Here is a 26,262-nt window from a genome sequence, read left to right as displayed (position 1 = left end):
TTCTACTGTTTCTCATATTTGCGAAGTATCCAGGACCAAGGTGCGAAACATGAACCATGTATAATGAGTAAAAAAGCTACTTTTTCCTTAAACTCTCCTGTGTAAACAGCATTGCTGTGAGACACTATTTTGCCCCATTTTGGTTTTATTCAAGAATGATGCAACTTTCCAACTGCCTGCATGGCTACAGGACCAGGGCAAGAATGACAATCTAACCAGAGTTAAAGGTGACTAACTTTAGTGATGTATAAATGCACTGCATGTGTCACACTTAAGTGATACTTTGAAACTTGGCACATTTATTTAATTTTATTAATCATATGTTTGTGCAAAGAAATTGCATTCATAGCTGTAGGAATTTTGCAGGCATTTATTATCATTATAATTATTATTATTTAATGCAAAGGGATAAAAATTGTCAAGTCCCACAAGGAAAAATTTTCATGTTAAACCAATCATTATTGACGATAAAGAATATAATTAATGTAACTCTGAAGTCTGGCTTAAATGAAAGAAAAGTGATACAGAAATTATAATTTAGTCATTATAGAATAGGAAGGTAAAATGCTAAGACATAGCTCCTTCCCGAAGACTTGGCCTACCTGTGAGGACATCCTTGCACCGGGCCCCGCTCACACGTTCTGTTCCTGTCTCAGGGTCTTTCTTCTTGAGCAAGTTCACCACCTCCATGTAATTGGCTGTGGCAGCCCCATACCTGGCAGCAGTGAGAGCAATGGCAAGGTTCATCCGTGCATCGTTGTGTTGTCCTGCGGCAGGGGAAAGCACCAGGGGACAGACAGGAGTCACCTCGAGCCACAGACTGGTGGTACAGAAGTGTGTCACAAGAGATATGTCACATCTGTCCCTGTCGCCCAGAATATACATGATGGCTGGGCAGCTCCATGGGGCATAATTTGAAAATACATGGTCATCCTCAGTCAGGCATTTATCTATCAATCCAGCAAGTGCATTTTGTGTGCCACAACATAGAGAAAAATATCCCTTTTCTAAGAAGCTGACATCAATTATCTGAAAGTTAAGAAATAATTATTCTCTCCATGTGGGAACATATGTATATGTCAGATTTTTCCTAATACAGAAAAACCATAAGCATGAAATGAAGCAATTCAAAACTTCAGAATATTTGACACCCCAAATGGTGTTGATGAACAATTTTTATGAGTATGTGCTCTATCTAATATTCAAAATCAGAATTTAATCTTCCATAGAGAATGTCTCTGTATTCCATAAAAGGATTTTTCTTGATTTGAATTTTGATCAGGGCTCCTTAAAATGTAACATTTTTAAAAATGCACATAAAAGGTAAGAAATTAAGCAGGGCAAAATTTAATTACAGAACAATTCCTACCTGTATTGTTAAAGATTTATTGCTGAAAAATCCTAGTTAAAGAAAACTAAGGGGGAGGTTAGGGGGGAAGGATGATTAATCACTTTAAAATACTGGCATCACTGGAGACTTTTTCTATTTATTATTGCCAGTGGAGTTAACGCTGACCAGAAGAATTACTCTACATTGCTGGGGCCAGGTTTTCTGTGCCCTGAATAATTAATTATCCAGGGCTAGATGTATTGAAGCAGAGTTCAAATTCCCACACATTAGGATCAGTTCTATCAAGATAATACTGATAAAGGGATGAATTTGTAATGGATATTGTTGTTGATTTATGTTGCCAGCATACTAAACATTGAGTATAAATGGTTTATGTAAAGTTTCTTTCTTGTGATTCAGTCTGTGCAGGGCTAGAAGCACTATACAAGTAATCTGTTCCAGCTAAAAGGGCAAAGTTATAAAGAGAGAATCAATGACTGAAGCTTCTGTCGCCCCTCCCACAAACATCTTACTCTAAAACTGCTGAACTAATACAATCCTATCCAAGAAACTTTCTTCCCAAATTATAAGCACTATCATTATAAGCACTATTAACATTCATTAAACCTCAACATGCAAAATTTTTACATTTTGGAGTTATCTAAAAACATATCATGCATTAGCCCAAAATAAATTTTTCTGCAGTTTCCTATACAAAAATTAAAGGAATGAAAGCAGGAGAAGAAAGAAAACCCCAGTGACAACTGAACTAGTTGAGCAGTAAGTAAGAAGAAAGAGGGGCTGGGGATTTAGCTCAGTGGCATAAGCACCTGCCTTGCAAGCAGGTGGTCATGAGTTCAATCCCCAATATCGATAAAAAAAAAAGAAGAAGAAAGAATAGCCTTTATCAGTTTCAACTCAACATAACCTGAAGATTAAAATAGTTGCACTCAAAGTTAGCTTAAGAGAACAATGTTTATTAATGTACAGTGCCTATTTAAAAATGATCTTACACAGGCTATGGTTTAGCTCAGTAGTAAAGCACTTACCTAGTATGTGCAAGACCCTGACTAATCCCCAGCACTGCACGTGAACACATACACACAGACAAATTTTTTAAAAAATACTACAACTGAAGTCTGCTCAGCTAGGGATACAGCTCAGCAGCACAGCACCTACCTAGCAACCAAGACATCGTGAATTCAATTCCCAGTAACAAAAAAAAAAAAAAAAAAAAAAGCCCTCCCTAAAGTTAGATGCACACAGTTCAGAGAAACTAAAAATTCCACTCTAAAATTTCCCTTCAGCCTCAGGAGATCACACAGTATCAGCCCCCCAACTCTTTATGGTAGAGGTTTATATGTAACAATAAAATATCCTATGCAGCAGAAAAAAGCCTATCACAGGAACTTCTCCCATTCAGGGGTGTTGACTTACAGACAGGATCTGTCTCTGGACAGCTATCTATTTTCAGTTTTACATGAATCCATGTGCCAAGGAACCAGGCAGAAATTCCACTTATTAAGTGACAAATTTCTTGGTAAAGTGATATATCCATTACAAACTTCAAACTGAATTTGAAAATATAAAATGTTAATAGAAAATGTTATAGAATTTTAAATATCTAAAATTCTCAGAATATCAGTCTGTTGTACTTGTACAGCTTATATTAAAGAACTAGTCCAGCTCACAAGTTCTGTTGTTTGTATACTAAGAAATGTTTCCCTAATTGTCTTTTTTATTTTTGATCCTACATACAGATCTCATTATGTAGACAAACCTCTTCCCCTCTGCCCACATTAAACTTGTCCTTTACCCTGAGACACTTAGGTGCTTGTAGTATATGCTTCCTGGGTCATAAGTGACATGTTTTCATTATTTTTAACTAAATTTACTCAATCCTCTTTCCAACAATTTGAAAGGTATTTCAATCCCTCCCATAATTTTACTTCTGAAAGAAAAAAGTTTTTGACAACACTACATGTCATTGGAATGTGATACAGTAATCTCAAATCCCCACTCAACTGATTTGCTCTGAAGTTTAGATTTTCAAATCCATTTCCTTAGAGCCAGGCAACATTATACTGTGTTTCACTGTTCAGCGAGTAGCTTTACATTGGCACTTGCACAAGGACCCAGACGGCAACTGTGAAAATCTGTTTCCTGCTCTGTTCTCGTTTGCACTTGAAATCTTACATATGTGCACAGACTGAGCTTATAGCTCATAGGGGAGGAAGCACATAAGAGGTGGAACTATAACTGTTTTCTGTTGTTTAGAAAAACAAAATATAAAATCTACCCACCAAAAAGAATAAAGTTGATGGTTGTATAGATTTTATCTTAACCCTCAGTGGTCCTGCATACCAAATAGAGGTATTTTAAGTGAAATACGGGTTTCATCATCTAAAAGACAGGCCTTATATTTAAATATTTTGGAGACAGCACTATTGCTCTCCTCAGAGTCAAAGTTTGGCAACTAAGTTAACATGTAAAATAGCTTTAAAAAATAAAATAATCACTGAGTGTGTAAGAATATGAAGAGTAAATATGAAAAAAAGTAGCAAATTAGTTGGCATTTTTCCTGTTCCTAAAGGTCTAAAATTCTATGCTGCTGTGAAAGTCTACACACAGTCCTCCTTTCAATTGCATACACTGCTAAATGGTCCTTAACTGTGTGCAGGTTTCTGTATGTAATGAACTGTCTGTCTGGTATCAACCAGCAGTATAGAAAACCTTATTGTTAGAAAAATAATTTTTCATTAAAATAACACCTACCCATAGTTTTATCACCAACGAAAACCGCCACTGCCAAGAATGTTTTCTCTTCTGTCTCCCTGTCCCCTGACCTGGGGACTGTGCGATCAGGTTGACTACTTCTAGCAAGGAGAGGAAAGAGGGTTGCAAACAAGAATATCTATCAAAAGCTTTAATCCCATTTCCAACAAAATCCACAGAGCATGCTTCACTGTCTCAAACTAGTGTCACAATGACCTCTCTGACAGCTTCCCCTCTGCATGCAGTCTTCCCAACTGAGACTCATTTAAAGTAACTGTTACATTTAAAATTTCTCTTCTGATGGGAAATACGCAGGTAGAATCCCAGCAAAAATCCCAGCACATGTTCACACACATGTGCATGTAAGGAGATTAAATTCTGCTTTGAATATGTAAGATGAGTAAGTTTAAAAGAGAAAATCTGAAATGAGAACACAGTCTTTCGTAGCGATTTATGACAATATACAATGCCCAAAAGTAAATCCATTGTAGAAGTACTGATTGTGATAAAGAGTGGCAAAAGTCAGTGAAGTCAGTGGGGTCATGCATAGAGAATCCACACCTATAAGCAATGGTGCAAGATGGTTCTGGGCTTGGAAAAGTTCGGTTGCACTTCCTTTGGGAGTGTCACCAACCTGGCTAGGGGAAAGTAAGTATACATTGCCTTCCCCTGGGTTTCTGTGTCCCACACAAAGGCAGGAGTGAGGCACCCCTGAAATCACATAGGGCATGTAACTGGCTCATGTAAAGACCAATCTTTAATAGTTGTTTATCCCTTTCTAGATGTCACTTCTACATTTTTCCCATTTCTGGTTTCTCTAACCTTGCTCCACTTGTAAGAAAGAGACTGAGCATCTATAATATAAAGACCAAAGACACACGTTTCATGAAAGAAAAAGGGAAAAATCACAAAAGGTACTCCTCTACCACTCAATCTAAAATTAATCTTTGATTAATTAACTTTTATGGACTATGTAGTGTTTTGTAAATCTTGCTCCAAATCTCCCTACCTATGGCCAGGCCCTCTGTTTTGTCTTCATAGTATCCCTGTTCTGGACTCAGTCATCTGTTACATTGCTTGGTAAATGGAATATTAGTAAATATGATTTAACAATAAAAACAACAACAAAAAAAACCAGCTTCAAAAGAGCACCCATGTGTTTCTACTTGGGCTGCTGCCCCCTGCCAATGCCAAGAAAAAGAGCATCCCCAGATTAGCTGATACTAGTAGGAAGGTAAGAAATGTGTCTCAATGCACCCCAGTCATCTCAGAAAAGGCTGTGCCATTTCTGACAGTCAGTCAATATCTCTACACAGAAGTGCAAGTTCAGCAGACACCAGAGAATCACCCAGCCAATCCCAGACAACATCAAAGGACTGATGACCACTTCAAAGCATGAGCAATTAAGGCAATGACATTCCAACAGCACAACTACCTATTAACTTTAATCACTGCTAATTTGTAATTGCATCCAAAGCTTATATAAAAGCATAAAATACCAGCAGTGTGACCATAGCATTAGTATAACCCCAGTGTACTTAGTGTCTGCAGAGGTATTTTTTCTTTCATTTATACTTTAAAGTGTTTGCCTATGCTTTTGATATATTCTCTAGTTAAAATTTAAGTTTAAAAATATTTTATATTTTTAAGTTTAAAAATCTTTAAATTTAGTACATTTTTTTGCAGAAGATATCCAGTAATATAGACTGGTAAAATGCTAAATAAAAGCATAATATTCCAAGTTTATGAATTGGGAGTAATTTGCTGTCACTTATTCATACTACAGTTCTTAAGAAGGGACACCTGTTAGCAGTGAGCTTGTAATCATTTTTATTATTAAATACAAAGGTACAATTAAATGTGGGCACTGGATGTGACCTGCATCATAATTCTGCCCAGCCTTTCTCTTCACAATATCTTTTTCATTATCGTGGGCCTTTTGTTCCTTCAAGTTTCTTTTGTCTCACCCTAAATTCTAGGATAAGCTATTTACAATCTGAATAATTAGCAATCAGGGTGGAACTGTGGTCTTTGGCCCCATGTAAACGAAACATTGTCAAATGCCTTAACATGACATACTCAAGTACATAAAGTTTCTATACCCTCAGGACTTTTCTTTCTTGCAAAAGTTTTAAATGAATCTAATGAGGAGTAAATTTTCTACTTCTCAGACAGTTAGGAATCTAGCTAAAGTTGAACAAAAATGAAACCATATTTAAACTGCAAACAACAGAATGCTTTGGGTATTCATTAGCTATTTCTGTACAAAAATGTTCTATACATTAGTTCACAATGAAGACTCCCTATGCCTGCTCCAGGACAATCAATTCTTTCTCTAGCACAAACCAAAAATAGTTGTTTATACAATTTAGGAAAAAAAAAAAAAAAAAGGAAAGGGAGCAATGTGAGAAAAATTAATTGAAATAAAGTTGGAAAGGAAAAAATAAGACATACTATACAGACTCTTTTATTGACCATATCATACAGTTATTTAGCCTTTAAACCCTAGATACACTTCCTTGTCTATTCATGAAAGGTACTAAATCACTGGTAAACCTCCTTGGAATGGCGAGCTTTGCAGGAAGGTAAAGGTCTCTCTTTATAAGGTACACTCTAGACAGTATGGTATCTCCACCAGAGAAAACTGACATGAGGATGCTGAAGATTTGTTTCTTTTGAAAATATGTGTTGAACATTTGCTATATATCAAGCATTGAACAAGTGTCACTGTGGACATTAGAAAACAGAAAAGATCAGATTGACCCATTTGCACCCAGGAAGTTTACAGCCATGCTGGAAAAGTCACATGCTCCCAAAGTCACATGTACCAGTTCCTAATACACTTACTTTGTTTTTCCAGTTTTCTGAAAACGCCACCAAACCCAATACTCAAGACATTTCTTCTTTTCTCTTTAGTTATAGGAAAATTTGCAAAGCTTTTTGCATAGGAGTATAGCTTAAGGGCAGGTCCCATATATACTAATTCATGCCAGCTGCTTCATCTAAGGTTCTAGTCCGTCATCTACACAAGGGAAATGACAACAGGATCGACACAGTGACTGTCAAAAACAGTCAGACAGAAATGCATGCTACAGCACAGTAATTCTCAATAAGTGTAATTTATTATTGTATCTTTTATTACTAAAAGGTAACACAATTACTGAAAAGCCAAAACTTTATATTTACAAGTCATCATTACTGCTTAAAACAATTTTCTTAAACTAAGGGGGGGGGGGGATTCTGGATATTTCCCGGTTCTAAGAGCTTTTGTTTTGTTTTGTTTCCTGCCTTTCTGAATGGTTTTATTGCTCATCAATCTGGCAAACCTTTCCTAAAATTTATAACAACAAATCTCTAATCTCTTTCTCCTTCACTTTTTAGCACTGACAAACAAGTGCTATGCTGTTTTCACTCTGTTTGTCACAAAAGACAGAAGAATAAGAGAATGGTTTTCAATCCAGAAGAAAATGGTATTGATAGAGTAACAGATTGTGTGAAAATAATAGAATAAAATCTAGGGAATTTTGTTTCTCTTAAAAACTAGAGAATGTCTGCCAGCTTTACAAAGTAACCAACATTAGTTAGGGAAATGTCAGAAAACCTGAGTTCTAATTCCTTAACCACTCACCAGTGGGTTGTTTCCATAAGAGATGATATAGTTCGGCTGAGGTTTCCTTCCTAGCCTAGAAGTCCCTTCCCCATCTCATAAGCCTTGCAAAGAGCAGCCTTCCCCCTCCCACAGGGGCTCCTGAGGTATAGGTCTCTAAACCTGCTCCCTGCAGTCAAAGCAAGTGACTCAAGCACTTCCATTCTGTGTTGCACTGGTTGTAGCACAAGATTTTGTCCCGGCTCTAGGTGCTACAAATCTAGCTCTGCTTTCTCTGCTTTTCTACTGCTGCTCCCAGTCCTCTGAAAAAAATTCCTTTTCTCCTGAAGTTGGTTAGATTCTTTTTTTTTTTTTATTCATCTGTGACAAAAATCTTAGGCCAGTCTTTAGTTCTGTTTCTCTGTTTTCTCACTGCTCAAGCTAGAGTGGAAAAACGATGATTCTATAGTAGTTCTCAGCTCTATCAATTCTTTAAATTGCAATCACAACTAAGTCAACTAAGTCAACTTTTAGTTGAAACCCCAATTATGTAACAAGCCAAAAACAAAGTTCCCTGACGTAACTAAACTATCTTTCATCCAAGGACTGGCAAAGGAAGTGAATCCTTTTACTTACACAGGACTCTCTCCTCATTTCCCCTCCTCATGTGTGTGTGAGCACATGCACATGACTTTTTAGAAAATGCTAGAATGGCTCAACCTGCCCCAGGGGTGATTCTGAGTGTGAGCCACATAATAAATATACGGAAGCATGTGCTAAGGACCAGCCAGGGAATACTAACTGGAGGCAGCCTTTTGAGAGCCTTTATCTGTTTCACAGTGACTCTTGTATCAGATTTCTCTCTCTAATCACAAAGATTCCACATCTTATCAAATTGTTATCAAATCAGGTTAACTGGAGCTCAGCATCCTGACTATCTGAAAGAAAGAAAGCTCTGGAGTGCTGACATGAACAGCAGGGTACCTCTCCTTGGCCAGGCGGCTGGGAGATTCACATGCCTGAGTTCAGGACTCACCCACAGACAACACACATCTTTTTCCTTAGACTGTTTCTGCATCTATAAAGTAGGGTTAATATCAATTTCTTTGCTGACCCACTACAACTACTAAAATGGCCAGATTCACACATATTTAAAAGCACTGTGAGAATGAAATTATTGTCAAAAAAAAAAAAAAAAAAAAAAGACAGCCTTCTACCAACTGACCTTCCCTCTCTGGAAGTCTTTTATGTCCAAATAGGATACATTCCTCAGCTATCAGAATAATATCCCTTAACAGTCCAGAGTCAGTGCTTACTGTGAAACTTTATTTGGGGCTTTCTTCTCCAAAAGAAGAAGAAATGGAAAGATGAAATGTAATTCTAAGCCGGCTACGATGGCGCACGCCTGTGATCCCAATTACTCAAGAGGCCAAAGTCAACCTAGTCAACTTATTGAGACCCTGTCTCAAAATTAAAAACAAAAAACAAAACAAAACCAAGGCGAGGAATAAGGTTTGAGTATGTACCCCAGTGATAGAGTAATTGTTTAGCATCTTTAAGGCCATAGATTCATTCCCCAGTACTAGAGAAAAAGATGGGGCGGGGGTATAACTACAAAAGCAAAATATTTAGGTTCACATCTTGTCAAATATAGCTTTAACATACTGTTTCAACCTATAGCAAGAAGATCCAGCTGAACATCCAGCTTCTGGAACTCAATAGTTACTAACCAAAATTTAAACAATAATCTGATTATACAAACAGGTTTGCCCCACTGGGTGTTTTTTAAACAGCCATTTGAGTCATCTAATTTATGTTAATGTTTCATATCTCATAAGAACGAATAAATTAAGAGCAAGAACTTAGTTCTACCCTTCAACTATCACTCCAGGAATCTCACTCTATCAAGGATAACAATGCCCTACATGTAGGAAAGTGCTGAATGTTTTTTCCACAAAGAAATCAATTTATTATGAGCATATTAATGTCAATCAATTTATCACAGCCTAATCACCCCAAGAGAAATGATAAGACAGTGTTTCTTTAGAACCAATCACATGCAGAGGTAAAAAACTGAGATGTAAATACAGAGAGTCAGTTTAATTTTTTTACCTCCTAAAATAAATATCTGATTTATCTTCTGAATAAAAAAGACATAAAAAGGAAGTTATATACAATATAGTTAATACCATTATGTCAATATTACAAGCAGGTTATCTTGTGGTGAAACACTATGTTGCTTAAATTGTTCTGTGCTGACCTGTGTTATTATGTTGTTATGTCCTCTTTTATCTTAATCTTCTTTCTTTTAATTTTTTTAATAAAAAAATAAATATTACAAATAAATACAAAAATATTACAATATTTCAAATTCTATCCCAGATGTTACAGCCATATTTTTATCAACAAATTTGTTGACATAAAATATCTGAACACATAAAATTCCCCTGGGTTTGTAAGGGGGCAAATAATTACAACTGTAATCAATACCCTCTGGGCTTGAGAAAGATGCTTCCAATATTTTAGACAGTTTGACTCAAACCTGCACTCAATAAACATGTAAGAGTTTACAAATGAAATAATTCAAATGAGGTATGGACATTGTTGGCAAACTATTAAACAAATTAAACATAAAATGAAATCATACTACAGATAGCTCTTTCAACAAAGATTCCAATGAATGTTAAAATTTTTTTCCCTTTGTCTCAGAAATGCTGAAGCACAATAACATGCAACAAGACTCAAAACACAGAGTAACCACACGCTTCCTACTTCTAATCATTTCCTATTATTTAAAAGAAAGAATTACAAACTTAGTATACAATGCCACACCAAATTAAAAATATATTACTAACATTTTATATTTGTCATAACGAAAAGTAAAAAGAAGCAAATTCTGTGTTCCTGTGACTAGGGCTTCTGGTGCACATTCCCAGATTCTCAAGGTCTTCCTGGAAATGCTTGTTATGAAAGAAAGATCTCATCAGTTTTAGAGACAGTCAAGGTGCCCTTGCTTTGCTCTGTCATAATTACCAGTAGCCTTCGACCCGGAAGATCTGCCCCACCAGACCCGGAGTCGATCCTGACTGCACCTGCAGTTCACAAAAGGCCTTATCCCTCCACCCACAAACTGTTATCTACCTTCAGGGAACCCTAGCTAAGGGAAACCCTGGGACTCAACAGGCTGCTGTTCCCTCTCACAATTTACACCAAACACAGGGTTCCTTACCCAGTGTCTGTGTTCTTTTAGACTAGAACTCTTTTCCATCTCAGCTTTTTAGCCAGTGCTCTGACATTCCGCCCAGCCTTTCCCCAAAACAACGGCCTTATTCCCTTTCAAAGAGCTACTGAGCCAGAGCTGGGTATGGTGACGCACACCTGTAATTCTACCACTCTGGGAGGTTGAGGCAAGGACAACAAATTGAAGCCATTCTGGACCACTTAGTGAATAAGTAAAAACTTATATAAATATATAGATATATAATTTTTTAAAAATATTATATATAGTATATAGTTCTCTCCCTCCCCCCCCCCTTTACATCTTTATATATCTGCCAGGGATATTACTCAGGGCAAAGGCTCTGGGTTCAATCCCTCGTGCTGAAAGAAACTGCTAGTCCTCCACATACTCTCCTTCTTCCCAAAGAAACTCCAAAGTACTGTCATATTCATTGGATCACCTCACAAAGAAGACCAGTGCTATTCTGCTCAGATCCCATACACAGATGAGGGAGGAGTGGGATGGGCAATCAGACTGTCCAATTAGTCTGCTCTCAATCAGGCAAGACTTTGAGCCCTATCTTGCCTCACTTCTCAGCCTCTACACGCTGCCTTGGGAGAGTCCTGCTCTTAAGTATTACTAAGGGCAAGAAGCCTTTTAAGGGATACAGTCATGGTTTAATGCTGCCCAAATAGCTATCAGTAGACTCTGTAGATTTCTGACCATCTATGGGAAATAAGAAAACGAGTACCTTACCTACTGTCTGTCAATATCATAATTCAGGTTACAATTCAATTTTACTCTTTGAGTTCTTAATTCATCTGGTCATAAATAAATTTACATGTAAAAAATGTGGGATTCTAATTAAAAGTCAAACTTCAGAATCAACAACTCAAGCAGACTATTACAGACTATTCACCTTAAGAAGAGGGCAAAATTATAATACATCACTCCATTAAAATACAACTTAACATACAGCATATTAGTCTTTAACACACGTCTCCAAACTTCTGAGGAACACTGCACAAAGACACTTTTGTAAAACACCCTCACAGCACTTTGATGTTGCCGTATGTTCATTAAAAGGAAGTATTACTACTTACATACATAAGGTACATAATGAATTCAGTATGTGTCTAGAGTTGGCTAATGCCATTAGAGCACATGCCAAAAGCACAGACTATAAATCAAAATGTGATTTGTCAAAGTAAGATCTTAATATGGTACAGGTTAAAAATAAATAAATAAACCACCAATATCCCTATATGGGATTGATGAGAACTAAGCCCAAACTGAGACCAGGTTGCAACTGACATGCCTTTGTTCTATCTATAGCTTTGGCTATCCCTTGCCTTCTTCCACCTGCATAAGTATAAAATTAGCATGCATCAGGGATTCTGTACTCTCCAGAGGGTTTATATCTCTAGCACTGCTTTAAAGACTGATATTCTTTCCAAAACACTGACATAAACTAGTTGGGCAAGCACAGATCTTTTTTTAAAGCCCACATTACCGAAGTTTTAAAAGATCTAGATTATTCTGAAAGCAGAATTTGCAAACACTTGACATTAACTTTATTAACTCACTTCCAGTTTGAAGATTTAACAAAAGATCCAAAAGGTGGACATATGAAGAGGGAAATCACAAGGCCACCTATTAATAAAGTAAGAAAGCCTAAGCAGTAGATACTGTGAGTTGTCTAAGGAATATAAGCAAAGAAACAGATACTGTGCCATGTGTTGTGTCTTGTCTTTCCCATACTTTCACTCGTCTTCTGGACTGTGGTTCCTTCATAGCAGCCTCACATCTCATTCAAGATTCTTTCATTAGTCATACAAGCATGTTTCTTAGATCTTGAGTTCCCTGAGTCATGTGCTGTTTTCATGCACTGGAAATTCAAACTAACTTCCTTAGCATTGCATTGCACATGTGGCTTCCATGATTCAAACCCTTTACTCTACTTCATACCTCTAACTCACTTTCCACTCAAACTCCATACAACTGTCGCATGTATTCCACATGCCTGCATGCTTCTGACCCTAGTACTGTCTTGGCACACTCCCCCACTGATTCCACCTGGTGATACCACTCTTTCTTAAGATTCAATAAAGCATTACTTAATTAAGGAAATTTGACCAAGTCCCCACACCCACTTTAGGTTTGTATATGCCTTGCACAGAAAGTCTCAGATGCTACTGTAAATCATTGGTTTGCTTGTGTGCATCTTTCATTTGCCAAGGATGAGGCAGAATTACAAGTTTCTGTCCTGCCTGGGCAGTTTAGCAAGACTTAATCTCAAAATAAAAAATTAAAAGGGCTGGGGATGTAGCTCAGTGGCAGAGCAACTCTAATTTCAAACCCCAGTATCATAAAGACGTTTTTCAAGGAAAAGAAACATTTTATGTTATTCTATCTAGTACCTACAGTGACTTCTTTACAGATGATGTTAATTATGTGGCTGCTGAATAGATACAACCATAAATGAAACTGATGCTCATATAAAAACAACTAAGAATATCACATCTCAAAAGACAGGAATTTAAACACTGTTTCAACTTGCAAAATGCTGCCTTCTCTAAAATCTTTCTAGGCATTTCAAAACTAATACAATAAAGCCAATTGTCATGGTTTATGTCTCTGTCCCCCAGGCCTCATGAGTTTGCATTGTGTATTTGTGATTGGTTCATTGCCTAGTGCTTGGATTGATGGTGTCAGTGCTCCACCCACATAGGGGGGGAGCCAGGATGTGATGTAATGGCAGGAAGAAGGTATGTCTCTCTTTGCTGGTTGGAGCTTGCTGTTTGCAGCCGCCATGAACAGCAGTCCAGCCATGCTCGCCTGTCTTGGAGCCAACTGAGTGTGGACTGAAACCTCCAAAAACTGTAAGAAATAAACTTTTCCTTTCCCAACTTGGGCATCAGGTATTTTGTCTCAGCGACAAGCATAAAGTAACTAAGACACCAATCTTGGGCCAGGGATTTAGCTCAGCAGCTCAAGTGCTTGCCTGGTAAGTGCAAGGTTGTAAGTTTGATCCCCAGTACCAAAAATAAATAAATAAATAAATAAATAAATAAATAAATAAATAAATAAAATAAAGCCAATCTTGATGGATAGAAAATCAAAATAAATGAAAAATGTTAGAAACTATTACTACTCATCTTTATGGTTACACAGATGTGTGGATGATGTAAGCTTTGGCCTACAGTGAGCACACTTCATTCAGAAGTACTATATGTCACTATTTAGTCAACTTCTTCCCCAAGACCCCACAGCGGGAAGTTTAGCAGCATTCACATTTTTTTCCATCTTAGGATTTTTCACAAATTTCCATAGGACAGATTTATCAAAACTAATTAGAAATAACATCCAAACCTGGGGCCCCACTAATAGTAAGAAGCCATGCTGGGCCTGAGAAGAGAAACAAAAGTTAATTCACCCTTCCCATGAGCCAGTGCAAGACATGAGTGTCTATGCCCTTCCCATGAGTCAGCAGAAGCCACGCTGGGAGCAGGAGAGAAACAAGAAGCTAATTTGCTGCTCCCATGAGTCACACAAACCATACTAGATCTGGGAAAAGTAACAGGAAGCTAATTCACTTCTTGTGTTATTGCTGTGAGCCAACCAGCATGGAGCTGGGCGATAAGAACACCCCACCCCCACCTGCCCACTCACTAAGCAACCAGTTGATTTGGAAGATCACAGGCTGAATTGATAGCAACTGAGGTACAAAAACAACTTAATGCTTATTGTTTGATTGACTTTGCAGGTCCAAGGCCAGTAGTCTGAGCATTCATTAAGAGGATAACAATATGTTATACAGCAAATATGGGGTATTTCCTTCTGAATTATTTTTGAAATCCAGTATTGTTGTGTTTTGTTTTGTTCCATTTTATTGTCTTGTTTTATTCAATGTTCTTTTTGGATTGGTTTTATTCTCTTCTATTTTGTTTGATTTTATTATGTCTGATGGCAGCAATCTGGAATATAATGAGAGGCATTATGGTAACCACCAATGATTTCTTATGATCCTGTTGTGAAGTTCTGTATTACATTCAATGTTTTGTTTTGATTGGTTTCATTCTGTTTTATTTTGCATGGTTTTATTCTCTTTAAAATAAAAAAAAAAAACGCTATACTAGATAGACAAAGGCTAGTCAAGAAGCTTGCAATTTTTAGAACTGTACCTCTAGCAGCAGAAACATAAAACCAAAATTCAAATACTGCTTTATAGAAAAAATTCGTCTATAAGAACTCATAGCTCATGACTTGACAGCAAAGAAAAAGATATGTATTTCTCTTTAAACACATTAGCCAAACATACAGAGACATGCACAATACAGCTGAGTGCACCTCAGGGCTGCAGTAGTACAGGATTTTCTAGAGAAAGCCCGTTTTGTTCTAGATACAAGGAAACTGGAAACAATGAGAGTACATAGTCGCCGACAGCTGAACAAGAAAGCACTCCATTCTCAGAGGACACTGCTTCTTTCAGCCCCCAGGGAATTTCCCTTCCTAAGGAGGGTTAGGATCAATTTGAATGTTCCAGAGGCTTTTAGTCAAGCAAAATCCTTCCTCATGCAAAGTGCTGCAACTCTACCTTAGATGAGTTAGGAAAACCTTCATGGAAACTTGTTCTAATTTGTGGCCCTGTCTAGTACTAAGGAAAACATGATTTCCATATCAATTACAGGTAACAGAGATGAAAACTGACAAATTTATTTTTCCCAAAGTCCACCTACTAATATTCAGTGGGCTTCTAAGTTTCTGTCACTCTGTTGATTTTGCTCAGAATGTGAGCCTTGTTTCCTCTGGTGTCTTGTGGATCACGGCTCTGGACTCCTATTGCAGCCAATGGAACAATTTCAAGAAGAGCTGCTACAATCAGATCTTTCTGATGTTTTAAATATTTCAAATTCAGTATTTGTGAAAAATGGCTAAAATGCCATAAATCAAAAGGAACTAACAAAAGATTAAGTACTCTGAAATCTAAAGCTCAACAAGTCCACACATCTAAAGGTGCGAAGTAACTGAGACTAAGAGAATAAAAAATTCAATCACAGAGTGCCACCTGGCACACATACAGCCCTCAATTAAACCTGGGTGCAATTAAAGGCTTATTAAACTGAGATACATGACAACAAAAGGAGGAGGTAAGTCTAAATTAAACTTTACAGGATGAATTAATTCTATTCACATTTGGGTGGGATGTGCAGAAGAGAGGGTCCAAGTTATATTAAACAGCAAATAGAGCAAATTAACCTAATTTGATTTTAGTGAGATGTGTAATTGCATCTAAGCATATATATATTACTTTAATGGTACTCTTAAATTGCATTTCATTATATTTGTGTTAACAATATTTATACTTTTTTTTAAATGAGATATTTTGCTGCTTTAAAATTCAATATAAGTGGCTGAGCATGATGGCACATGCCTGTAATCCTAGCACTAGGGGGCTGAGGCAGGCTATCACTGTGATTTTGAGGCCAGCGTAGGCTACAAAGTGAGTTCCAGGCCAGCATGAACCACAAAGTAAAACCCTGTCTCAAAAAGACAATACATAAATAAACAAATAAATAAAATCAACATAACTGAGAGAAGAAATATGTTTTATGTTTATTTTTAAATATCATCACAACACAAACTATATCCAAAGGTGTGATGAGAAAAAGAAATATACAGTTAGAAGACAAAGGTATAAGTATAAATTGACCTTCATTAATACATTAGACATACTTCTCACTACTACTGTGTACAACTGTCTGTTTTTTTAAATGCCAGTTGAAGGGCAGCTATTGAAAGTAAAGTAAAATTTTGGTATTCAAGGTTACTTTTTAATAACATATATAACTCCTCTGTTACCAAAATGGAGTTGAGGAAATTCCTGAGGTACAAGAATTTTTATACAGAGATTAGCAAGAGAAAATCTTGCTCTCTAAGAACAACTTCTCAGTTATCTTTCACGCAGACGTCAGCCTTAAGAGAAGGTTAAAAGCATGAACCATCAAGCACATTCATTATAGCTTTCCTCGAGCTAAAAATTGAGAAAATTTAAAATTTCTGGGAAATATGAAGTTTCTGGTTTACCGCCAGTCTTTAATATGACCTCTCCCCAGTTAATTCAGAGTTATATAATAATCATCTTTGACATAACAACATAATACAAGGTACTTGATTTTGTTCTGAATCTGGTAGTTGCTTTATTGAATACTTGTACTATTTTCTTCTCAAAAGATTTATTTTTCTGAATAGACAGCAAATTATATATTACTAATACTTCTCCAAGGAATGCAAGAACATATATTTGGCTTTAAACAGAAAAGGCATAGTTATGCAAATTGTATGAGAATTGTGCATGTATGTTTAATGAGCAGAGCTGAGATTTAAAACAAATAGGTATTACGTAGTTCTAAATGATCTAAGGAGTGTATTAATAATATAAAGTGTGATGTAAGTATTAAGAGTAATAAGGAAACTAGTTTGATAGTAATCTAGAATAGTAATCTGTTTGGCTCCACAGAATATAATCTACCAAAGTGTGAGTTATATTTATAAGGACTATATACAAATAAGTTTTTTTTCACAACTTTTCCATACTTCTGTGGCTTTATTGTAGAATTTGTAGTTAAAACTCAAGTGTGGAGCTTTTTAATTGAAGAGATTATTTTTATTGCTGTTCTTTCTTGCAAGGCTAGATCTGTATGTAACACCAGGCTGGCTTTCTATTACACTAAGATAGTGAATTTGTGTTATCCACAAAACAACTCTGAAATTGATTTCATTACAGTTTTTTCTCTCCTTTTTACTAAGCATCTTTCAGGGGAAAAAAAAAAAAACTCTTAATTCCCTTAAAAGGATGCTAAAGAACATGGTATGAGTGGGGTTAGAACACTGGACACCTTAAAGATTTTGCTAACAGGTACATGAAGTATTATTTGTAGTATAACAAAGTAGCCAAAAAAGTTCCTAAGGATCAATCTTCCTGATGAACAGTCTTTATAGCCTTTTATTTCCTATTTGTTTGTTCATATTTCAATGTCAACTATTTCCTCCACACACTTTTTTTTCCAACTGTGACCTATAAGATTTTGCTCTTGAAGAATTACTTTGAGATGAATCACTGGTAATTAAGTTTCAAAATGCAGTGCCTTTAAATATAGTCAATGATTTCTTGGACAAGTATTTTTCCATGATCTCAACAACAATAAGAGAAAGCCTCTCATACTTTAAAAAATCTTAACTTTAATTAGTTAGCTTCATCTTGAAGCATATCAAAATAAAATTTTACCAAGAGCCATATAATTGCTTGTATTAGTATAAAATAGACCCATCTATTTAAAAGACTAACATGAGCAGTTAGTCTAACTAAGCAGATTGGTGTTCAGCACAAGCAGATGATATGAACTAGGTTTTAGCAAATTTAAACAAGTCACAGCATATTTTACATAACAATAATAATAGCACTTGAGACTCATAGACTAATTTTACACTTTCTGTGCAGATAAAACCAATGGATAGGCCACTTCTATGGTGTCCAAAAGAAAGCAAGTAGGACTTGTATTCACTTATAAAAAGAAAAGTGAATTCATGACTTGGTGGAAAAGGCTGTACCAGTAGGTATATCTGACCTAAAAAGTTAACATGCTTATAAAATTTAATTTCATAAGAGATGATTTTATAAGCTTTTTAAATTTACCTTTCTAAAAATAGGGTTTCATATTTAGCAAAAACAACATCCAACTTGCAAAAGCAAGGTCCCACATTATCTAAGAAATAATAAGGAATGCAGAAACAAACAAAAAAAGAACAAGAAGAGTAGCTTGCCGTGTTTGAAAAGCAACAAATATCCATAGCAGATAATTGTTTCTAGTGCTCACTTCAGCAGCATATACACTACAACTGAAATGATATAAAGATTAACATACTCCCTGTGTAAGGATGACACGCAAATTCATGAAACATTCCATATGAAAGAAAGAAAGAAAGAAAGAAAGAAAGAAAGAAAGAAAGAAAGCAATGGTTTCTAATGACCATAATCTCCACTCCACTTGAAGGAATCATAGTTTACTGGAGAAATGACTGCTTCCAATAGCAGGGAAGAAAGGTTTCAAGATCAGTCTAAAATGTCTTGACATAGCAGATAGCACCAAAGTCATCAACAGACCACCAAAAGTACTTTAAAAAGGGCCTGATAGCCACCTTGAAAAGTTGCCCAGGGGCCAAGCTGACCATTAATGGATTGATACACATCAACTACACATAAATTCATGTGTACTGGTAATACACTTCAAATGTCATTACACTTGGAACATGATAGAAAACTAATACGTTACTTTTAAAAACTAGTAAATAAATGGAAAAGATCAAACATGCCCAGAATTTCTTATATATAATTCAAGTAAATAGCTGAAACAGAAAATTCTAAAATAATCTAATAAGGAAAAATAGAATTTAAAAAATACCATTTTGTAACTCTACAGCGACAAATTAAATATTACAATTAAGTAGACAGTGATTATAATGACCAATTTTAAAACAAAATTTCATTATAATGGAAACTCACAGCTCCACTTATAAAATATTTTTGATAAAATAGTTTGATTCTATCTCCTGGGAGCTTATCACAAAACCTGTTCCATCTCTTCCCAATAAAGTATGTCTCCTGTTTTCCTTTTTCTTCATAAGGTCCTAACTCTTAAATCCTGTTGTTGCTATAACTCACTTCAGTTAACAGAATGTGAAACTGATACCACATTACTTCCAAAGTTAGGTCAAGAGAAGCCTTGTATTTCTGCATTGGACTCCTGCATGGTCACTGACATAAATCAGAAATCATGTAGAAGTCTGACTGCCTAGTGAAAAAGTGCAAGCTAGCCACAGGGAGAAGCCATAGGGAAGGACAAAAGCCAGAAAAACTTCAAGTCACTCCAGCCTTTGCAGGCTGGACACTAGACAGGTATGTAAAAGTCTTCAGAACACCCAAGCTCAGCTTCATCTCACTATGAACTCATGAGGGATACTCATGAGGGTAGTAAGAACTACCCAGCTGCTCATCCACCCTCAGAACTATAAGAATCAATTGTTATTTTAAATCTCTGACTGTGATTGTTGTTTCTATATAGCAACAGATTAACAGAATAATTCCACCAATGTATAAGAAATACAGAGGGTCTGTCAAATGAAACCATCAGGAAACAAAGGGATGGGACACTTATCAGCAACAAGAATAATAATAATAATAATGTCAATTTATAGGAACCTTAACTACTGTTTCATCTGTTTCATGGAATTTCTTTAAAAAGAGACTACTAAAGTTATGAAACTATAAGAGATAACTGAACATAACCAGACATTTGACACTACGAAATTAACATCAAATAATTTAGGTATAAGCCACAAGGGGTCCAGGAAGAGAAAACTCAGACAGTGCCTCCCGAGAATTGGCCATGCTGGGACTGGGAGGTGACCAACAAGCCAACTAGCCAGCCATTCTGGTAAGCCAGCAAAGCCATGTGGGGTCCAGGAAAAGTCAGATGGCGCCTTCCATGGGCGTACTGGCACACGGGTTGAGAATCACCAACTTCTTTCCCCACCCTAAGCAACAGCTGGTTAGGAGGACAGGCTGAGTTGATAGCAACTGAGGTACAAAAAGCAACTGAGTGCTTGTATTGTTTGACTTTACAGGCCTGGGGCTGGTGGTCTGAGCATCTATAGGGGAGGATAAAAGTATTCAATATAGCAAATATGGAGGATTTCCTTCTATCTTGTTTTTGAAATCCAAGAGTGTTCTGTTTTGTTCCAGTTGTTTTGCTTTATTCAGTATTCTGTTTTGATTGGTTTGATTTTGCTATATCTGATGGAATGGACAATTACTGTCAAGATAACAAGATATACTATGATAGCCATTGTGGTTTCCTGTTATCCTGCTTTAAAATTCTGTACCAATTTCACTACCTTGCTTTGATTGGCTTTATTCTGTTGTTTTATTGCGTCTTATTATCTTTAAAATAAAATTTTAAAAAATAATTTAGGTATGATATTTTAAAATAGAATCAACTTTAAGGGTACAAACTAGATATTCATAGATATTTATAGATAAAATATGTATTACCTTGGGGAGGAGTACAGATAAAATCAGGCCATGAGTTTTTTTTTTTTTAAATTGGTGTGTTTGCCATACGTAATAATTACATTTTTTCAAGAAATTTATATATATTTTCATCTTGAACATTTCAATCCTTCCCTCACCCTTTCCTTGCCTCGCCCCACTTCCTGACAATTAGTCTGTCTCCAAAAGTCTGCTTCCTTGTTTCCTACCATATCTCCTTTTTTATCTCTTTAAATTTTCAGTTTTTCATATAAAATCATGTAATACTTCACTTTCTGTTTCTTATTTCATTCAACATTATGTTTTCCAGATATACTCTTCTATAAATCATGAAAACTCCTTCTTTATGGCTATAAGTATATTTATAGCACATTTTCTTTATCCATTCACATGCTGAGGGGCACCTAGGCTGTTTCCGTATTTGGCTAATGTGAACCAGGTGGCTATAACCATGGGTTATAACCATACTGCAACACTATAGTATGATGTCTTCAATTCTTTGGGAAAAATGTCAAGGACAGGTATACCTAGGTCAAATGAAATTTCTACTTTTAGCTTTTGGAGAACACTCTGCATAAATTCTCATAATGACTGTGGTAGTTTACCCTCCCAGCAACAGTGTAGAAGGGTTCCTTTTTCCCCAGATCCTTGCCAGCATTTTCTTTTTGTATGTGTGCTTTTGTGTGTGTGTATGTGTGTTTTTGATGATAGCCACTCCTACTGGATTAAAATGAAATTTCAGAATTGTTTGATTTTACATTCCTCTAATGGTTAAACATGTTGAGCTTTTTTTCATGTAATTACTGGCTTTTTGTACTTCTTACTGATGAGTGGCTGTACATTTTCTTTGCTTGTTTTTTGATTTTTTTTTTTTTTGTGTGTGTGTCTTTTTCATTGGTACCGGGGATCGAACTCACGACTGCCTGCTTTCAAGGCAGACGCTTATGCCTCTGAGCTAAATCCCCAGCCCCCATTCTTTTATTTTTGAGGTCTAATGTGTTCAGGCCTTTATGCAGTATAGATATTAATCCTCTATCAGAAGACTAGCTCACAGAAACTTTTTCCATTCTGTAGGCTTTTTCACTCTGTAAATTGTTTCCTTTCCTGTGTAGCTTTTTAATTTAACATAATCTCTTATTTATTCTTACTATTATTTTTTACACTATTGAAATATTGAAGAAGTCTTTGCCTTTGCCTATGGCTTCAAGGGTTCCCCCTGTTTTACCTTCCAGCAGTTTCAGTGCTGTTTTTATATCTAGGTCTTCAAACCATTCTGATATGATTTTAATACATGGGTTTTATTTCACTCTTCTGCACACAGAAAACCAGTTTTCTTAGCACCTTTGGTTAAAGAGGCTGTCTTTTCTCCAGCGTAAAATTTTGCCCCCTTTGTCAAAGATCAAATGGCTAAATAGGTATTGTGCCTATGTCTTCTATAGGGTTGTTTCTGTGTCTTCTATTCCATGGGTCTACACATCTATTTTTGTGTCGGTGTCATGCTGTTTTTATTACTATGACTTTGTAGTGTGACTTGAAATCTGGGATTGTTTGCTTCCCATTTTATTCATTTTAATCAGGATTGCTTTGGCTATCCAGGGTCTCTTCTGGTTCCTTATAATTTTATGATTTTTTTTCTATATTTGTGAAAAATATTGGTATTCTGATAGGAATTATAGGTATTCTGATAGGAAATTTATACACTGCCTTTGGTAATGTGGCTATTTTGACAATATTGATTCTCCCTATTCAAGAACAGGAACTGTCATTTAATTTCCAAAAGCCCTCTTTAATCTCTTCTTTCAGATACCAGTTTTTTACTTCAGAGTACCATAGTTTCCTTTGTTTTACACTATCATAAATGGGACTGTTTTCCTGATGTTTTCTTACTGTGACAATCATCGCTGGCTTTTTTTTTTTTTTTTTTTTTTCCATACCAGGAATCAAACTCAAGACCTTGCTTACTCCAGGCAGGTGCATGTGCAACTGAGTGATAACCCCAGCACTGGCTACTGGTTTTTGTATACTAATTTTGTATTGTGCTATTTTGATGAATTTATTAGTTCTATAGGTCATGAGTTTACAAGTGTTGTAAGTGAAAGTTCATTATTTTCGTATCTTTTACAGATGTCTGAACTTTCCATAATAAAAAATGTGCCTACTTTGTTGAACCAGATGGTCATTTTTTTAAAGTGTGATAAACTTAAAAACCAATGGTAGCAGAAAGAAGTTAAGATACAACACTCTCTATTTTGTAAAGTTCTTTTTTTAGCCAAAACAAATTATTTTATATCCAAAATGATCCACACATTTAGTTATATTTCCTCTTCCTTTCTAAAATATAAGGATCATGGTATCTGATCCCATCATACATACAGAGCTGAGTTGACTGTGGTAACTTATGGAAAAAGTGTTTCAAAAACCATACTCCGTTACACAAATGTAAAACATCTTTGGTAGTAGAGACCATGTGTTGGCAAAATACGTAGCATATATGCAGTAAATTCTTTCAAAATCTGGTATCTCGGAACTTTATCTTTAATATATTTGGCTCCATAAATATTTTAGATGAGTGAGCAAACTGGGAGAAAAATAAAATTTTTACTGTAATTTTTACTATAATAATCTTTGTCTTTGATCCTACGTTTTTTAAGAGACACAATGGAGCAACAGATTGATTTATGGTGAACTTACTAGAACATTTGCTTAAACAACTATACATTTCCCAGTACTAGCAAATTTTCAGCATAGGTTTTAAACATTTATATACAGAGTACATTATGGGTAAGTACTATTTACCTGACCAAATTGACTGCCATGTGATTTTTAAACTGATTTTAGAACAATGGAAGCCTGGTATTTAATATATGCTGGTCAAGTGAGCAATAAACAATTGTGAAGTTTCCTGAGGGCTGTTCTGCTCTGTCTCATCATCAGGAAGCTAAAGCATATGTTGGATGTTAGCCTGGGTGGACACAATATGTCCTATTTATTCAGGTTTCTTTTGAAGCCACAATTTATAAGTTTTGTTTCTTAGGGGTACATGTCAAACTTCATTTAGCATTAGTTGGTATCCAGATACACTGAATAGCAAAAAGGCAGCATTTGAGGGCAAAAAAAAAAAAATTGCCTGCTATAAGAGCAATAATGTCAGCTTCATTTATGTAACTCACAGAAAACAAGAGGAGATATACAATGAGAAAGCTGACAGGAAATCAAGATTAAAACCTTTTTTTTTTAATGGTGTTTTCGAGACAGGGTTGTACTATGCAGTTCAGGCTGGCCTTGAATTCACTTTATAGCCCAGGCAGGCCTCAAACTCACAGTGATCCTTCCTGCCTCAACCTCCCAAGTGCTGAGATTACAAATATGAGCCACCACACCCAGCACCATTCATTTAATTTAAAAGTGTAAAACTTAGTATGAACAGAGAACTATTAAAATATTGAAAAATGTTTTGAAGCAATTTCTAAGAGGTAGATACTTTTTTCTTTAAAAACATCCTACCTGTTAATCCTGCAGCTTCAAACACTACACACTTACCTAGAACATGTTCCTGCACATGGTATTTTTATCTAAAAATATTTGACAAATTTTTCAGGAAGATTTCTTCAATTTTAACTTAATTAGGGAGATACTTATGTTTGGAACTGATTCTTTCCTTTGAAATATTTTCATGAAAAGTAGAAATTTGGTATACTATAGAATATTGACCCAAATGAAACAATTAACATTTGAATAATGTTGATAGTTACAAAGTCTTCATGCAGGCAGGGGGTGGGGGTTTGGGGTAGGGGGGTGGGAATGAAACAAGGTCTCACCATGTAGTACAAGCTGGCCTTGAACTCATAGTGATCCTCCTGGCTTAGCCTTCTGAGTGCTGGGACTACAGGTGTACACCACCACATCTGACAAAAGTATTATTTTTATTAGTTCATTTAAATCTCAAAATAGCCTGTATGTTCAATACCATAAGTCTAAATTTATAGATGTCCAACATCTGGTTTAAAACGCAGTTAAGCGTAAAAACCTGAGTCATCTACTTCCATATGTCTCATTGTTGCAACTATATCACCATAACTTGGAAAAGTTTCCAGTTTGATTATAGTTCTTACAATTATAAGATAACTTATCAACCTATGTCTAACATCGTTTTCCTAAGATTTAACTGTTACTCTTTATCCAGTTCTCTCATTTTAATGCTGTTTCACTTCACTGTGTGAATAGAACATAGTTATTTACTCATTTTTTGACAGACATTTGTGTTATTTATGTTTTTGAAATTATACCCAGTGCTTCAATGAACATTTTGTACTTATCTCCTGGTATACTTAAGAATTTTTCTAGGGCTTATACCCACTAACAGAATTACTCTATCACAAGGCTTTACTATGTGTGTCCAACTGCTTTCCCAAAGTGTTTACATCAACTTACATAATGTACTAATATACTTTATCAAACCCTGAAAACTAGTAAATTATTTCAAAATGTGTAACACAAAAGAAAAGAGAGAGAGCCCTAATTATAAAATTCAAAATAACAATTACTATCTAGGAAAGAAATAGGTTGAAATAGGCAAGAGTCACAAAGAGCTTCAACCTACTGGCACTATTTCAAGATTGAAGCCTGGTTATAGATTCAGAATCTGTACGATTAAGTTGTATAACTTACATATGGGTTATATGTATTATCCTATATTTTATCAATACCTATAATTTTAAACTTTGGTTCATATAATAATTACATAAAAATGGTAGGAGCTTTGGGACTTGTAAGCAAATAGAACTTAATGGATTTATTACACTTTTACAAGATAGAGATTAAAATAAAATTACACAAATTTTTAATACATTGTGCCAAATTTTGATAACTTGCAGGACTCCAAAATAACATTCCTTCTCATATATTTGTTTTGTTTATTTCTTTTAAGCTTCCACAGTCAAAGTTTATAGAAATTGGACCTTGGGAAATATAGGAAAAGATTTGTGGTATTTTGTATTTCCAGAGAAATTTTTCTTCTTGTTCTATACATCTATTTTGAAAACATCACAATAGCCAATAATTAGTCAGTTATCAAAGAAATGAAATGACAAATTACTAATTAAGTACCCAAAAACTAATAATTGAGACTGAGCATTTTAAAGGTAAAATAAATGTCAGCAAATATTCCCAATGGGTATATTTATTTATAAATTAATACATATACCTCTTTGAACCACATACAAGTTGTATTTAGAAAAAAATTG

General features: G+C 35.6%; 1 protein-coding gene and 1 non-coding gene across 8 annotated transcripts in view; one reads left to right on the top strand and one right to left on the bottom strand.

Annotated features, from left to right (window-relative positions):
• Gpd2 (glycerol-3-phosphate dehydrogenase 2) overlaps positions 1–26,262 on the bottom strand; it is a 137,759-nt gene that overhangs the window by 34,494 nt on the left and 77,003 nt on the right. For all 7 annotated transcript variants that reach the window (XM_023561018.2, XM_063259113.1, XM_063259116.1 and 4 more), the window contains one exon: positions 603–767. In XM_023561018.2, the coding sequence (XP_023416786.1) occupies positions 603–767 (165 nt within the window). The remainder of the gene's footprint in view (positions 1–602; positions 768–26,262) is intronic.
• Positions 18,781–18,884, top strand: LOC111754232 (U6 spliceosomal RNA). Its single transcript, XR_002788936.1, has one exon. It is a non-coding gene; the product is annotated as a U6 spliceosomal RNA (small nuclear RNA).

This window comes from Cavia porcellus, unplaced genomic scaffold, assembly GCF_034190915.1.
Source record: "Cavia porcellus strain 051 isolate PalLab524CR breed Dunkin Hartley unplaced genomic scaffold, mCavPor4.1 scaffold_12, whole genome shotgun sequence".
Classification (NCBI taxonomy): Eukaryota; Metazoa; Chordata; class Mammalia; order Rodentia; family Caviidae; genus Cavia; species Cavia porcellus.
This window is presented reverse-complemented; position numbering and strand designations above follow the sequence as displayed.